Genomic DNA, 16,163 nt, shown 5'->3' on the forward strand with positions numbered 1-16,163 from the left:
CTTCATGCAGAGGGTGGAGGAGCACTGGAGCAGGCTCCCTAGGGACGGTGTGATGGTGCCAAGCCTGAGGAGCAGCCAGGCAGCAATGGAAATGCTCCTGAGACACCTGGTGTGAATGTTGGGTTGTGCTCTGCAGGGAGAGGTGCTGGGTTCGATAGTCCTCATTGGTCCCTGCCCACTCGGGATGTTCTATGATGTTCCATGTCCGTTTTGGGGGGATGGCATCGTATTCGGGTTGGGGGCGGTGTGTAGCCTCCCCAGTGCGTTGAGCGCGGCTTTGTTGGGGCGGGGTGTGGGCGGTGTGGGCTGCGGTGAGGGGCGGGGCTTACGGCGGTATCAGGACTCTTCGTGGGGGCGCGGCCTTAGGGGGCGCGGCTTTTCCCCTGCTCGGTGCCTCCGGCCGGAAGCGCGGCTCGGCGCGGCTCTGGTGTTTCCGGTCGGTCCCTCCCCGGACGCGGAGCCGCCGCCGTCTCCGGGATGTCGCTGGTGCCGCTGGTGCTGCGGGTGCTGCTGCCGCTGGCCGGGCTGGCGGCGCTGCTCCGGGCAGTGGTGAGTCCCCGTGGGAGACCCCAGGGACGGCGAGATCCGTCGTTCCTGCCATGCGGGAAGCGTTTTTCCAGTTTCGAGCCGTTTTGGGTGTTTGGAATATGGTTGGAAACCATCTGAAGGTGTTGGTGTGGGTAACGGGGAAACGATTCTCACTGAATTTGGCAGTATTTGCAGGGGAGCGCTCGTTGCATTTTGTGTGTTAGTGTTGAACAGATTAATGCTTTAAAAGTATGTAGTGGTTTTCAGGAATTTGCTACTGCATGAGTTGCGGACGGAGGCAGTGCTTGTCCTGGCTCTTCTTGGTTTTGAATCTGGTTACGTGCATCGGGTTCATAAACAGCATCCAGCAGTGCAGGCAGGGATTTGGAGCTGGAGAACAAGTCTTACGAGGAGTGGCTGAAAGAACTGGGGTTGTTTAGCCTGGAGAAGAGGAGGCTGAGGGGAGACCTCATTGCTCTCTACAACTACCTGAAAGGAGGTTATAGAGAGGAGGGAGCTGGCCTCTTCTCCCAAGTGACCGGGGACAGGACAAGGGGGAATGGCCTCGAGCAGTGCCTGGGGAGGTTCACACTAGATATCAGGAAGAAAATTGTCACAGAAAGGGTCATTGGGCACTGGAATAGGCTGCCCAGGGAGGTGGTTGAGTCACCATTCCTGGAGGTGTTTTAAAGATGGGTAGACAAGTTCCTCAGGGACATGATTTAGTGGTGGATAGGAATGGTTGGACTTGATGATCCAAGAGGTCTTTCGTAACCTGGTTATTCCATGATTCTGTGATTCAATCATTTGCTTTCTGATATTTCTGCTGTATCAATTTCGCCTGCAATAGGGAGTCCAAAGGAAGCAGACGGAGGTCAGGGTGGTGTTTATTTTTTGAACAGCATTTCTTATTGGTCTTGTCTGCATAGTATGTGTCCTCGTTATAGAGGAACTCTGGACTTTGACAAGTAGGACATTTCTTAAACTCTTATCTTCCTAGCTTTGCTCATTTCCTGCCGAGGGGCGCGTGTAGCGTAGCCCTGTTGTTTTAAGAATAGCATTATTATAGCTTAAAGGCCTTGAGGAATTGCTGGGACACACCAACTGGGGGCATAATTTCTCTGCTAACTCAGTTCTCTGACAAAGCAATAAAGGAAGTAGTCTTGTTAAAAATTGGTGCAGTCATTGGAATATAGTGAGGTCCTCTCATAACAGAGGTGATAGTGTTCTTTTAAATTAGCTCGGGAAAGTATATGCTGTAGATAAGCAACGTGACCAGCTTGGGCTTGTAGACTTCTGGGATCAAGCTCTCTGCAGAGCCCTAGAAGGCTGCTTTTGTGTCCTACTTCTGAGGTATTTTTGGCTGTAGTAATTGCTTACTCTTTCTCTAGTTAAGTGTTGACTGAGAGACATAAGTGTTGAAAGACATGTGACATACACTTGCTTTAAATAAGTCATTTGTTATTTCAAACTTGTTGTTTGTTATATGTTATGAAGGATCATCTGAACTGTTTATCTACTATGGTTAAAATAGAACGATGGGTTTATTTTAAATAGAAATATGCAAACTGGGCACAAGTAGAAACAGTATGAACTCTGAGCAGAGTACCAAGCAAAACAGGAAATTCTGATATGATTTAGGCGTAACTGATGCTTGCATATTTATTTTCAGTCTGAGAGCACAATTATATTAGATTTCTTGCACCCTTTTCTTTTTAAGTAGCACAGTGTGTTAGTTTTAATTCTCATTCAACTTAATTGCATCTTGGTAGACCAGGATATACTGAAATAGGTGTTGAGTCTTGGGAACTGTGCAAGTAGTCGAAGCGAGTAGCAAAACATTATGTGGGTTTCACTGGTCTTACTGATTTTGAGGGCTTTGTGGAAGTCTTATTCACAACTAGAGGCAAGTATATCTGCCGATACATCAGCTGCCGTTTCTGGGACTGCACTTTGATCTGGTAGCTATTCCAGTGGGCTTTTCAGTGCTGCTATCGTATGTGTTAGTAGAATCTCTATCATTCAATAAGAACAATGTGGGGTGATATCTTCTTTTGAAATAGAGCCAACTGTTTGCAAAGAAGAACAGAAATCACATATGCTAAGTTAGCAGCAGAAACAGCTTAGTCACATGTATGGAGTTTACAAATACTGTAATAATTGTTTCCAGTACTCATTGTATCACTTTTATGATCTATTGCCTTCTACTATAAGGAAGTGCTAATGGGGAAATAACGTATAATAAAATATAATAGTGAGTGGAGGAATTATTGAGGAAGGTAAGCAGGGAGCTTGGAAGTGGACAATCCTGTGTTTTCAGTTGTCTGATTTTATTCCACATCTGGAAATCTCCCTGTCTTTATGGTAGTGATTCTGCATGACCCAGTGTCCTGGGTAGTATGTACAGAGTAACAGTCCTGTATTGTGGTCTGGGGAAAAGGGAATGTGTGTAATATTTTAAAACGGCTGATACTGGTTCCTGGTTGCAGGCTTTGCTGACCCAAGGCATCCCTTCATAACCGCACTATTGCCTGCTGAAGATTTCTGCAGAATAGAAGGGAACAGTCAGGAAGCAAAGATGATCTCCTTCAAGCAACTGCCTCTTGAAGCAAAGGCTGCAGTGGCTGCAGGAGTGGTTTTCTTCTCCATGATGCTATCGCGGAGTTATCTGGCAGAACAGCTCGAGCTCAGGATGCGGCGTTGGCTTCTAAGGCTGCAGATGGCACTATTCGCTAATGCCCTCATGTTAATAGGATCTCTTCATGTTTGGAGAAGCACAGTCACCACATTCTCCAGGTCTTCAGCTGCCAGCTCCTTCTGTTTCATGCCATGGAAAATAGCTGTGTTCATGTTTTTAGCTTTGGCTCATTCAAGCTTCTTTACATTGCTATTTCTTGTTGCGGAAGAGCCCTATTTCTTTTCTCTAGCTGCCTACACTTGCCTGGGGGCCTATATCATTCTTATCTTCTTCCTCTTTGCCCTAGGCTCTGTAGAGCAGGCTTACAAGTTCTTGGCTGGGAGAGGTGCTAGGGCAGGTACTGGCAACAAGAACAGCAGAACAGCGATGAAACCAGTTTTGGCAGTCATGCTGACTCTTGTGCTGACTGTTGTCGGGCTGTTAAATGCTTCCCAGCCTCCCACTGTGAATTCAGTGGAGATTCCAGTTCACAAGCTGCCCTCAACAATGAATAATCTGAAAGTGGTGTTGCTTTCAGATATCCATCTGGGGCCTACAGTTGGGAAGACCAAGCTTGCCATGATTGTGAGAATGGTTAAAGCTTTAAAACCAGATATCACCGTGATTGTTGGAGACCTGACTGACTCTGAGGCAGAGATCATACGACCTGCTGTTGAGCCGCTTGGAGAACTTGACTCCCCTTTGGGGACTTACTTCGTCACAGGAAACCATGAGTACTATACATCAGATGTTAGCAACTGGTTTGAGCTGTTAAAATCGTTCAACATTCGGCCACTCCATAATGAGAATGTGAAGATTGTTTCACCGAAGGGCACTGATGACTGGTTCTGCCTGGCTGGTGTTGATGATATTGAAGCAGATGCATTGCGCTACTCAGGACACGGCATGGATTTAAAAAAAGCTCTCAGAGGTTGTAGCAGTGAGAATGCAATAGTGCTGTTAGCTCATCAGCCAGTTGCTGCAAAGTGGGCCCTTCAGGAGAGACCAGATATAAATTTAATTCTCTCCGGCCATACTCATGGAGGGCAGATATTCCCACTGAATGCTGGGGCTTATTTTCTGAATCCCTTCTTTGTTGGCTTGTACAAAGTTGGGCAGAACACCTTTGTTTATGTCAGCCCAGGGACGATGTACTTTGGAATACCCATGAGGCTGGGCAGCAGAGCTGAAATAACGGAGATAATTCTGCGTTCTCCTTGAGGAGCTTTTAATTTGACGGACTTCTACCATCCGTTTTTGTCAGTACATTGACTCTTCTGCTCTGAAAGAAAATACTTTTTCAAGGAAGACGGAGAAGATGAGTTAGGGTAGACTTCAGCTGGTTTTGTTAAGTCTGTGCAGAAAACACTAACTGTATCTTGAGACTGTGAAACAAATTGGGGCATGTAAAAATACTGAAGAAATTAATTCTTTGAATTCATTATTATTAAGGTTCTACATTTAAAGGTAACGCTGATGTGATGGAGATACTGTGTCCTGTGCATGTTCAATTACATCTGTGTCTTGTGGCTACTTCATGTTCCACAGTTTATTATCCAGAAAGCAGATGTCCTATCAAATCTCAGACAGCTGAAGTTCTGATCTCTTGCAGTGGAATTGCTCGTGTACCTTTTGCAGAAAGAACTAGAGAGTGTTCACTGAGTATGTATACTTCAGAAGCTTTATGCTAGAAATGATACAGGGAGGGAATAGTTTTGGAGTTTTTTTAATTGAGGCCGGCTATCTTTATCTTGCTATCTGTCTGCAGCGTGCTTTAGGGCTTCCAGTCTGTTCTGTTTACCAGCATAGTAAGTTGCCAGGCATCAGTTCCTGAAACTAGATTGTTTTTCAAGTTAAAAAGCTAGGGAGAGTGATATCGAAGAGTGAAAATAGCTCTTTCTGTAGTTGTTTTCCCCCGAAAAATTTGGCATCTAGTAATTACTTACTGAAAATAGCTCTAATAAAAGCAAATGAGAAAGAAAACTCATGATTAACCTAACTTCTTTTGCTCTCTGTCTATACTGTACCTCCTGCTGTAAAGCACAGAATCCAAAGCTAAAATACTCTTTTTTTTTTCCCCCTCTTCTTTCTGTATTTTTTATTTATGCTTCATCTGTCTTCTGTGACTTTTCTCTTTTAAGAGTAAGGCGATGCGATTTGAAAACAATGCAAATGAGATTCAATGGTTAATGCTTGAACTTTAAGGTTTTAATATTTCAAGTAAATGGTGTCAAGTAAACTCTGCAGCAGGTGGCTTGCCGTAATAGCATTTGTGTATCAATGTCCTGATTGTCTGATATGCACATAGCAGAATAACCGCTACACGGTAATGAGGGATATGGAATTTCTCTTTGCTTTTCCTAGAAGGGCCAACACAAATTAGTACCACTCTGGGAAATTTGAGATACTAGAAAATATTAATAGAAGCATTCTTGCTTCCATATCTTTGTTTATCTAAGAAAGCCATGATGTGAATCAATGCACGTATATTAATCCAGGATGATGGAAGAGTTTACATCTATACATTTTCCTCTCTCCTTCCCATCCACCTCAGTGTTGCTGTATGAAACAACATGAACAAGAGGAGTCTGGGAATCCTGTCTTCCAGCTGTAACAGCAGGGTTTCCCTTGCTCTGTGTTTCTGCCCACCAGTGCCCATCTTCTTCTCAGGCAGGACTGTGTGGCATTGGGCAAAAGAAATCACTGCTTACACAGGAGGCTGAGGATGATAAGACCAGAGCTGCACTGTTCAGTATTTTCCTGCCCTCCTGTGTGATCCTGAACCAGACATGCTTCAGTTTTATTCTTCACCTCCAGTTATCATTTTGCCAGAGGTATAGGGTGGTGTATTTGAAAAGTATCATAGGCTGTGAAAAGTTGAGTCGTTCTGTAGGTGAAATCTTCAAGTTTCGCTTCATCCACTCCCTTCAGCCTCTCTCCCCTTACCAGCAGTTTCTAACTGCTAAGCTGTTTTGGTTTTTATCCTGTTCTTCTGTACAAACATCTTGCTTTATTACTCACAGGAATATTGAGAAATACTGTAAATGTCATGTGCACTGGACGGTTGGTGGAAGAGCTGGAGAAGTCAGTTCTCTTTTAGTCTGAAAGCCGAACACCTGACCAGCCAGACTCTCTACTTGCTGGACTAGATGATTCCTATTTCCTAGCATCTGTAATTTGTGAACTTTTTATGCTTCTGCAATGATGCTTACTAAACTATTCTAAAGATTCCACATGTATTTAACACTGCCCACTGCCCTCATGGGGTCCTTCTGAGATTCTTTCCTATCGGTGGCGTAGTGTCAAATGGTCTTAGGCAGAGATAATTTTGATAGCCTTGATATCATCTGTTTACTTATTAACATGCCTTCAGTTAAAATATGTGTTCTGGGTTTAGTAATGCAGGGTATTCCTTCTAGGCCAGGGGTCCAGGACGATAGTTTTTGTTAGGCTGAGGGTTATTATTGTGTTAAAACCACTAATGGTTAAGCAAGTTTCCCTACTGGAAGGCTTTTGTGGGATTAGTTTTAGATTATGTTAGTTTCCCCGTGAGTTGCTGGTACTATTTTTCCTTTTTTCTTCCCAACCCTTTTTATTTTCCCTTCTCATTTTGTCCAAATCTGTGAAGAAACCTAGCTGAAGTGCTTCTTCTGTCCCAGGGGTGCATGAATGACTTCTTTAATTTGCATGTGCCCGGCTTTGAAGATCTTTGTGTATCTTTTTAGGAACAGATACTATCCTTGTAGGAGGGGTCATGTGATCTTTTCATAATTTTTTTGGGTTCTCCCAATGCCATTTAGTCCTTGATTTTTTTTTTTTTCTTTAACTCCCTCCCTTTGAAAACTTGTTTGCCTGATGATTAGTCATCACTTACTGGTTTCTTTCTACGCCAAAACCCTTCAAAGCTTTCTCCTATTTTGCCTTTTTTTTAAAGAAAAGGTATGAATGGAAAGTATCCTAAATTAACTTTTTTTTTGTTAGTATGAGGAATTAACCTTTTCTAAAATCTCTTTAAAACAGCAATCCCTAATTGTCCTTTAGTCTTTTTCTATGCTTTTTCTGATTTGACTTGAATGTACATGATTTAATCCTGTGTTCAGTATTCCAGATGAAAGTAAAAAATGCTATGCTGCTTATTTTGTAATTTTTTTATATTTTTTTGTAATTTTTGTGTAATTTGTGTGTGTGTGTGTGAAATGTACTTGATTTGGAGATCTTAACTAAATGAATATACATTTCTTTCCATAAAAGGCCAGTTCATGGGGGGGAGGTAGTCACTGTTAGAACAGAGTAGTATCATCACTTTGTCAAAATTCTATTTATTATGTTATATAATCAGTATAGAGTGGATTTGAAAATATGTAAATTGCAGTATAACATGCTTTAAATATTGAGATTTAATAAAAATTTATTCATTTATCAAGAAAGATGCCTCTAATGACCTTTTATTTTGTACCAGTATTTGCTGTAGGAGTGCATGCTGAGTGGTTTTAACACGCAATTCTATTCACCAACAAAGAGCTACTAATAATAGATCTGATTAGTTTTGGAAAATCTTACACTAGCATTGCTAAGTGAGGCATGGTGGAAAGAGAGAGAAAGGTAAGGCCACTATTAAATTTGCCTATTGCCTGCTGGGGGAAGGAGAGCAGGCTGAAGAGATGATCATGTGATGCAGGGAAAGGAAGCACCGTAAGGTCAGGGATAGGGTATTAAGAGTGAGGGTTTTTTTGGCTTTTTTTTGGAGGAGCAGCAAACAAAGAATGGTTTGTGGTTCTCAATTTTAATAGAGAAATGCATGTTCTCTGTTTGAATGGTCTACATAAGAGATGTCAGAAATCTGCACAGGTGGAGGGGTTCATTGAGTGTTTATATACATGCTTATTTGCTTTCCAAATAAAAAAAAAGTTGAAAATTTAGAGAATAAGGTTCTAGACACTGTTAAATAGTACTATGTGCTGAAGCTGTGATTTTTTTTCCTGTGTTGAGAGGCATAGGCATTATAAAATGTTGAAAGAGCAGTATGGTTTCAAAAATAACTCCTTACTTGACTTAAGAAAGGACCAATTCTTTAGTTCTTACCTTTTCCTTGCAAGTATGTTCTGACCGTGTAAGATGCAACATTATACCATTGCCTCTAAGGTCTAAATTTTCACCTGGGCGTTAACATGATGTGGAATGAATGAACTGTGTGCGGTTTTGTATCTGTTGAACCTGCTGACTGAACTAGCAGAGGCACCACACCATCTTCTAGAGAGATGCATGGAATTAGTTCCTGCTGTATGTTCATGACTATGAACATACAGTATTGATAAAGCCAGACTTACAGTCATGATGAGAACTGTTTTGTTTTCATTGCAAGCTCTGGTCTGCAAGGAATGGGTGGAGTCATGCATCTGTAATAAAAGGATGTTCAGTAATTGGTCGTGAAGGGAAATCTGTTTACCATAGGCAATCAAAGAGGTGAATCAGAGTAAGTACTAGGGAAGCTTCCTTGCTTTCATCACCCCCAGTAATAATAATAGTGTGTCAGGAAGTGTATTTGTAAGGAAGGTGATTCACAATTATGGTTGCAGCCTTGAAAGTGTGGCCTTTAAATGATAACCAGTTTGATGATTATTGATTTCATAATTAATACCTTCTTTTACTGTTTTAAGAACTATTTGTTTCTGTGCCAGAGGTGTCTGTCTCTTGAGGGGGAGGAAAAGGTAACGGACTCGATGATCCTGGAGGTCTTTTCCAACCTAGTGATTCTGTGATAAGAACAGTTGATTCAGTGTTCAGCATCTCTCAACAGTCATCTGCCATACATGGAGCAAGTGTCTTTTCCATGTCTTTTGCTAGGCCTGTTGACATGGTTGGTCTCAGGGAGGGGATTAAAAGCAACAGCAATTTATTTTGAGTCTCCTTTATTTCCAGGAATATTGGCCTCTTAATGTGTTTTTCTTCCTAATCTCTTTTTTTTCTTTCTTAATATTGCAGAAATGTTTTGCTGCGCGTGGGTTCTGAGTTTCATTTAGTCATGATCGTTTTACAGCACTCTGTTCTGCATTAACGCTGCACCTTGTCACTGTTCCTAAGGGTGAAAAACATCTTAAGAATGTGAAACATCTGCTTGATGTTCCTTAGGTTGAATATCCCTAGGGGATGGATACCCACAATAGAATTCCATCCTATTGCAGCATGCCCAGGAATCAACGTGCAGGTTATAAATTAAAGATGGACAAGTTTCCACTTAGATTTCAATTGAAAGGAAAGTAAGCAGATGGTAGACACCCCTGCTTGCTCTGCTGTGGTAACTTACTTGAGGGTTAACAGTCTGAAGTTACCACAATGTCGTTATTTCCCAGAAAGAATCCTAATCCAAAGATAGTTTTGCTCCAGAGCAGTTGGTTTGTATTTCTCTAAGCCTGATTTTGTGGACACCTGGCACATCCATGGAACTCTGTTAAGTGAGGTTAAGAATGGGCCTGTGTTTGTGTGATCCAGGCTTAAGTAGCTTCCCTTATGCAATAGTTTGCAGTCTCTTACAGTTCTTTTTTTGCCTGCTGGCTCAGGGCTGTGCCTTCTCACGTCGGTTGTTACATATCTACCACACAGACAGTTCTACTTCTCTGTTGGCAGTGCTTTTAAATTGCTCTGTGCATGTAAGACATTTTCCACAACTTTAGTTTAGGCTTTCTGTGGAGAAATGCCTTTATCACAGTTGCCAACCACTGTAGTCTTTCTCCTCCTTGGAGTTTTTAGTCTTCAAATGTTTGTAGTGCGTTATCTCACTCAGTTGCTCTGTTTAATGGCAGTCAAGGGATAGGCATGTTTACTCAGTGATTTTGTCCTCCGGTTTTCAAGAGAGTGTGTTTTTACTTTGTACTTTTGTACTTTTGCCCTGTGACATATTGCACTGGTTCCTTTTTACTGTTTTGTTGCACTAAGAGTATGATCTTTGTTGGCAGTTACGTCCAGTTGTTGGCCAGGAATCTCAGCAATTGCATCTTTATGTTTATATGTATGGGTCTGCTGTATTTCACTTTTTCCATTGCCTTCTCTTTACCCATAGTTGTATACACTATTGTAACAGAGTTGTTCAACAGTTCACAGAAAGAAGTGGTTTCATGGAAAAGTTCTTTGAAACTGTTTGGTCTGTTGGTCCCTATTTAACCTTTGGGTGAATTTCCTCAGGTGGTGGATGGCTCTCATGTAGTTCAGGTCCCCTGGGGTTGTGTGGTGGTCTGTGTCTCTCTTGCCTTTCTAGTTTTGTTGCTTTCATTTTATGTAATAAATTTCTTAATTGCTTAGCTCCATCCTCAATATGGGACAGGCTACGGCCCATCTTTTTAAGAATAAGGCTGGCGTCCTTCAATAGCTTTTGATTTGTGCTATTGAAAGGTGCGTTTCACATGAACTAGTGTAATGTTTAATGAATTGTGAGGTTTGTTTAGTTGACTTCTCTGTCCCTGTTAGAAAATTGGAACTGATTACATTTGCTGACTTGTGATTTTTATTTCATAAATCCCTACTGATCTTTTACTGAAGGGATATTTTTTTAGTGTCCTCAGTAATGAATCAAATAAAATGCAAATGGAAAGTCATAGATCATGAAGGCAAACAACCATTCAAAGGACATGGAGGACAAAACTAGTACTGGTGACAGGGGTGCCAGAGATACATGGGAGATATATGATGCAAAATCTTGAGGCTTGTATAAAGAAGAAGAAATTAAAGGTTCTTAAAGACATAGGGCCAGCACTCAAAAAGAGATCTTCTGTTTTCCTTTGTATTTGACAAGCAAAAGTAGTGCTGGTTTTGGTCATAATAGTTTAAATCTTACTGAGATCATAGGCTCACTTGAGGAATAATCCCATGCTCTTGAAGTTAAGATATTTTTCTTATGGCTAGGAAGTGCAGATTCTTATTTTTGATTTACCTGCTTCTTTACGTTCACTGGTTTGGGTGTGTTTAGCTGAGTAAGTATTGAAAGTAGGACTCCCTCTGAAAGTGACTAGTTTTTTAGTGACTTGCGGTGGATGTATGCAGTTCACCAGGCTGATCTGTGGAACAGTTTTGTAGTTATTAGAAACTCAACATTCAAACGTGTATGTATTGGTACCCTGAAGCATTTAGAATGTAGTATTTGTTCCTCTAAAGCTCCAGACTGGCCTTTGCTTCTGGACTTGAGTGTCACATGAAGTCTGAATTAGGGTTGAGTTTTCCAACAGCTTCGTAAGTTGAAGCATGGAGTGTGAAGCATTGACTCACTGATCTCTAATTAATTGCTCATCATTTTTATTGGTGTAAGCAAGTGCAAAACATATCACTGTAAAAAGATAGTACTCTATACTCATTAAAAGTGGAAAATGTGTGCTGCATATTCTGGTGTAGTAGTGAATCCAGTCATTGCTGAGGGGCTGGTAGATGCCTTGTGCTGCTTTGATCTGTTAGGCTCAGGTGGGCTATATGTAGCAGGGGAGAGCCATTCACTGTCATTTATTTAAGCACTATTGTATCTTCTTTTGTGGACAACACACAGATGTTGTATGGACTGTTCTCACTGTCTTTCAAGGCAGAAAATGGTTATATTGTGAGGTTTTTTCTTTTTTTTTGTACACAGGCTATATCCCAGAGGAGTTTTGGCATTGATTATGACAGTGACTGCTTTGTCAAGGATGGGAGACCTTTCCGTTACATCTCAGGTAGCATTCACTATTCACGGGTGCCTCGGTATTACTGGAAAGACCGCTTGTTGAAGATGAAGATGGCAGGACTTGACGCCATTCAAACGTAAGTAGTTGTTGACTTTCCAAGTGATTTGTAGTCCTGGGAGATGCATGAGAAGTAGAGAAGTGAAATGCTACTATTGTTACTCTGTTTATTAATTTTAGAGTAATAGGTGAGGAAGCTCTGGAGAAGTGAAGGGTGGTGCAGGATGACCTCTAACAGCATAGACTTGGGGGACAACTGGGCAGGTTATAGCTAATAGTCTTGTTCCTTGCTGATAGGCAAGACCTCTTGCTTTACAACCCAGCATGCAATTATGACCTGAAATAAATTGTTGAATTGTGAACTTTGGCAACTGTGGAACAGTTCTATGTGCTCTTCTTCTTCCAAGGGCTTTGTAAGCTTTAGTCAAAAGGCAGACAAGGTGAGAAGGGACAATAACCTCTTAATCCTCGACCACCTGAAGAACCTGAACATATATAAGTTTATGGGACCTGATGAGATGCATCCCTAACTATTCTATTATTCTGTGAAAATACAGCCAAGGTTGCATCACCTTGAAGTCTTGAAAATGTTGGCAAAGGCTGCCATAATATTTAAAGCTATTTCAGTAGGAATGTCTAAATTTAGAAAAATGGCTGACAAGTAAGTGTACTTCTTTTAAAAAAAAAAAGTTTAAACAGCTTTCAGTTGCATACACCAAACCTTTAGTCCATCCTTCTTGTCTTTCCAGCCTGGTTGTGTAATTATTTCGGCAGATTAAAAAAAAAATGCAGCTTACTTTTTTTTTCTTTTTTTTTTTTTTTCCCCCAAAGCTTCCTGGGCAAGGCAAGAGGAGTTGTAGAAAATTATAAGGCATTGTCTTTTCAAGCAATGGTTATGATTCCCGAACATTTTCTTTCCTAAATCATTAAAAGGCTTAGAGCTTCTCTTTGAAACAGCCTGCTTGTGTGCTATTGACTGCCAGACAGTGCTTGGTTACTGCAATGCAGAGCCTGTGTGTCAGGGCACTTTGCTCAGTGGGAGCTGCACCATCTCTCCTGCCCCTTCCTTGAAATCTGCATTTTGTTTGAGCCGCAAGTTGTAGCGTTGCCTTGTACGCTTGAGGATGTAATTAGTAAGGGTTAGTATGTGAAGAAGAGATGACAGGGAAAGAAAAGCTGCTTTTTTTCAAGCTTAGAGTTCTCTGGTTTTTGGGTATCTTAAAACTCTTCCCTGTGTTGTGATGATGTAGTGACTTTTGATGGGTGTTTTTTGGAGTGGTTTTTGTTGTTTTCTAATAAAGGTCTGTCTTCCCTCATAACAATAATGAGGTTACGTAACATGCTTGCTTAGAACAGAGTTTCTGGAATTTCCCATGTAATTTATTTTTTGCTGCAATAAAAGTAATCTCAAATGGACCTGAAAGTTATACCTTTTGATGTCTGGCTTGAAGATCAGCCTGGTTCATGACAGTGACCCTGTGACTCCTATGATCTGTGGTGTCTCATACTTCCTTTATGTCTCTGATTTATTTTCCTCCCCCTCCCAACACTCATCTATCTTCAGTGCCCTCTGATAATTCGCAGCTTTTTCCAAGCAGTCCCTTCCCTTTTACTTTGAAACTGTGTGTTCATGTCTTTGCTGCATCACTGGTCCTATGTGATAGGAATCTTTTCTTTCCCATTTCCCCCATCACTGTTGTCTAATGGCAAAATTTTTCCTTCTTCCTTTGTAATCTCCTGCTAACAAGGGTTTTTTATTTTCTTAATTTCGCTTTTTGACATCTCTTACTCTGTGCTTTACTGTTTTGCATTACTGTCCTTCTGTCATGCAGGAAGAGGTGGAGAGTATTGTGTTGCTGGTGTTGACTGGTCTCTGTTGGTTTTGGGAGAGCCAAGCTGTTTCTGTTCAGGCACAGAAGGTATGGGACAGATAGCAAGTGTTGCTGCGTGGTTATGTGACCTATGGCCTTCAATGCTGTTGCTGGATCACTGGTGGCAAATAACAGGTTTTTACAACCTCCTTTTCTTTTTGTATAGCAGGCTGTAATTCTTTAACTTTCTCCCCCCATCATTGATTACCTGTTGTGAAAGATAGTTCGCAAATTTTTACCTTATATGCAGAAAGTACATCTGTGCCTTGCATTTTCTACAAGAGTCAAATCCATGCATCTTTCCACTTGATACTGATCTGTCTCTCTTTTTCTTGATGGTAAAATAAAGAAAAAAACACTTGCCAAAACCCTTTTGTTTTTCTTTAAAGTTTGCAGATGATCAAGCCTTACTTAAAATACATTTTCATGTTACCCCGACAGCTCTACTGTGATAGTGTGTGGTTTTAGTAAAAAATGGAAATTAGTCTAGGGAGTTATATTCAGCAGTGTTTTCATTTTCTTTTTTCTGCTCTTGCTTGGATCAAAACTATTTGCAAGGGACTGAGATACTAATTGTGTGGAGTTGTTCTGCAGTGGGCAGCAGTGCTGCCGGACCTTCTGGCAGAATTGGGTAGTTGTACTCCCAGCCTCGCAGCCACCCTGGAACACTGGTTTTGCTGCTTGGGTTTTTCCCCATGAAGCAAGGAAGGTTCTTGCTGCAATTTGAAATATGGGAGCCTTCCTTGCTCTTATCAAGGTTCTCCTAGTGAGGTTTACCACTCCAATGGAAACAGGATCATTTTATTAAAGGATTGTCATCGTAAATAATTTATGGTCAAAGCAAGCCGGACCTGCTCTCCTTCCAGAGTGCAGCCTTGTTTCCTAAAGACTCACTATGCTTTGATGCATCATTCAGCTAGTGAATGAGTCAGCAGCTGATCTGGGAGTCTTGAATGGGTGGAGTACTTGTACATAAACATCTGCACCTAGAAACATCAGAATATGAGAAAACAGGAGGTGGGAAGCTTGATCTTACATTAAAGCTTAAAATATCGAGGCCTAAACTTTCCAAATAGTAGGTTGAAACTTGATGTTGTGGTTCGTGTGACATCCCAGAAGATAATGTACCTAGGAGCTCCACTCCTGACCTCCGCAGGTAGCACACAGAGGCAGCTCATCACATAAGGGTAGCTGTCTTTGTTTTCAGTTCTGGAATTGTTTCTGCCAACTAGAAAGGAATGCTATCAAAGGCATCTGCAAAGGCCTGAGATTTAGTGGTTTGGTTTGGGTTTGGTTTCTTTTCTTTTTTTCGGCATCAAGGAAATAAACAATTAACCACTAGATGGGGCTAAATATTTACAGGATTTACGGGTCAGTGGAGGAGCTTTCTGAAGGCAGTAAGCCGACAGGATCATAGAAAATTAAAGGATGTTGAACATTTCATTTGTTTTACTGTATTTGTTGACTAATGAGCAGAAAACCGTAACCCTGTAGAAACTCCCTCTAAGACAGAGCTGCTGATTAGAATATCTGTTAATTAAAAAATAAGTACAATTTACTTCTTTTTGAAGATTCATGAATGTGTGATTTAACTAGCACATATAAAATGCTGCTCTATTATTTATTAAGTTAGTGCAAACTGTTTAATTTTACGCTGTTGAAAAAAGCAACCATCCCTGGTATTACAGAGAAAATTATCCTGAGCATTAAGGCAGTTAAAGTGAGGGGGTTTGCCTGTTGACATATCTCTGAAATAGGAGAAGAAAACCCTGACTTTTAAAGAAAGGCAAGATTATAGGATAAAGCTTACAAATTATATGTAAAAGGATTTGTTGTACAGCAAAGTACTCTGAGACAGAAGAAAACCATGTTTCAAGTTTGAAAAAGGAATGTGGCATTCCTTTATAAATTTGTTATTCTGTAACTAAAGCAATACAGCATTAGCAACTGACTGTAAAGTTGCACAATGATATGGAGGGGTCATACTTGCTAATAATAACAATTTCAAAGTACAATTATTTAATTTGAGGACCTTGATAGTTGCCGAAAATATACTGGGTTATTAAAGTGTATTAGTAGCAATTTTTAGACCAGTATTTAAAATGCCTTCAAGATGAAAGAAGGGAGATTAGTTATTAGGAAGATTTTTTTTTTTTTTTCATGATGTGGGTGGTGAGGCAATGGAACAGGTTGCCTGGAAAAGTCGTGGCTGCCCTATCCTTGGGGGTATAGAATCATAAAATAACCAGGTTGGAAGAGACCCACCGGATCATCCAGTCCAACCATTCCTATCAAACACTAAACCATGCCCCTTAGCACCTCATCCACCCATGCCTTAAACACCTTCAGGGAAGGTGACTCAACCACCTCCTTGGGCAGCCTGTTCCA

General features: G+C 41.0%; 1 protein-coding gene across 1 annotated transcript in view; it reads left to right on the forward strand.

Moving 5' to 3' along the window:
- The first annotated feature begins 475 nt into the window (after positions 1–475).
- Positions 476–16,163, forward strand: part of GLB1 (galactosidase beta 1) — a 46,214-nt gene continuing 30,526 nt past the window's right edge. The window contains exons 1-2 of the mRNA XM_069859950.1: positions 476–549; positions 11,814–11,983. Of these exons, the coding sequence (XP_069716051.1) occupies positions 478–549; positions 11,814–11,983 (242 nt within the window). The 5' untranslated portion in view covers positions 476–477. The remainder of the gene's footprint in view (positions 550–11,813; positions 11,984–16,163) is intronic.

This window comes from Phaenicophaeus curvirostris, chromosome 6 (genome assembly GCF_032191515.1).
Source record: "Phaenicophaeus curvirostris isolate KB17595 chromosome 6, BPBGC_Pcur_1.0, whole genome shotgun sequence".
In the NCBI taxonomy this organism is placed as follows: domain Eukaryota; kingdom Metazoa; phylum Chordata; class Aves; order Cuculiformes; family Cuculidae; genus Phaenicophaeus; species Phaenicophaeus curvirostris.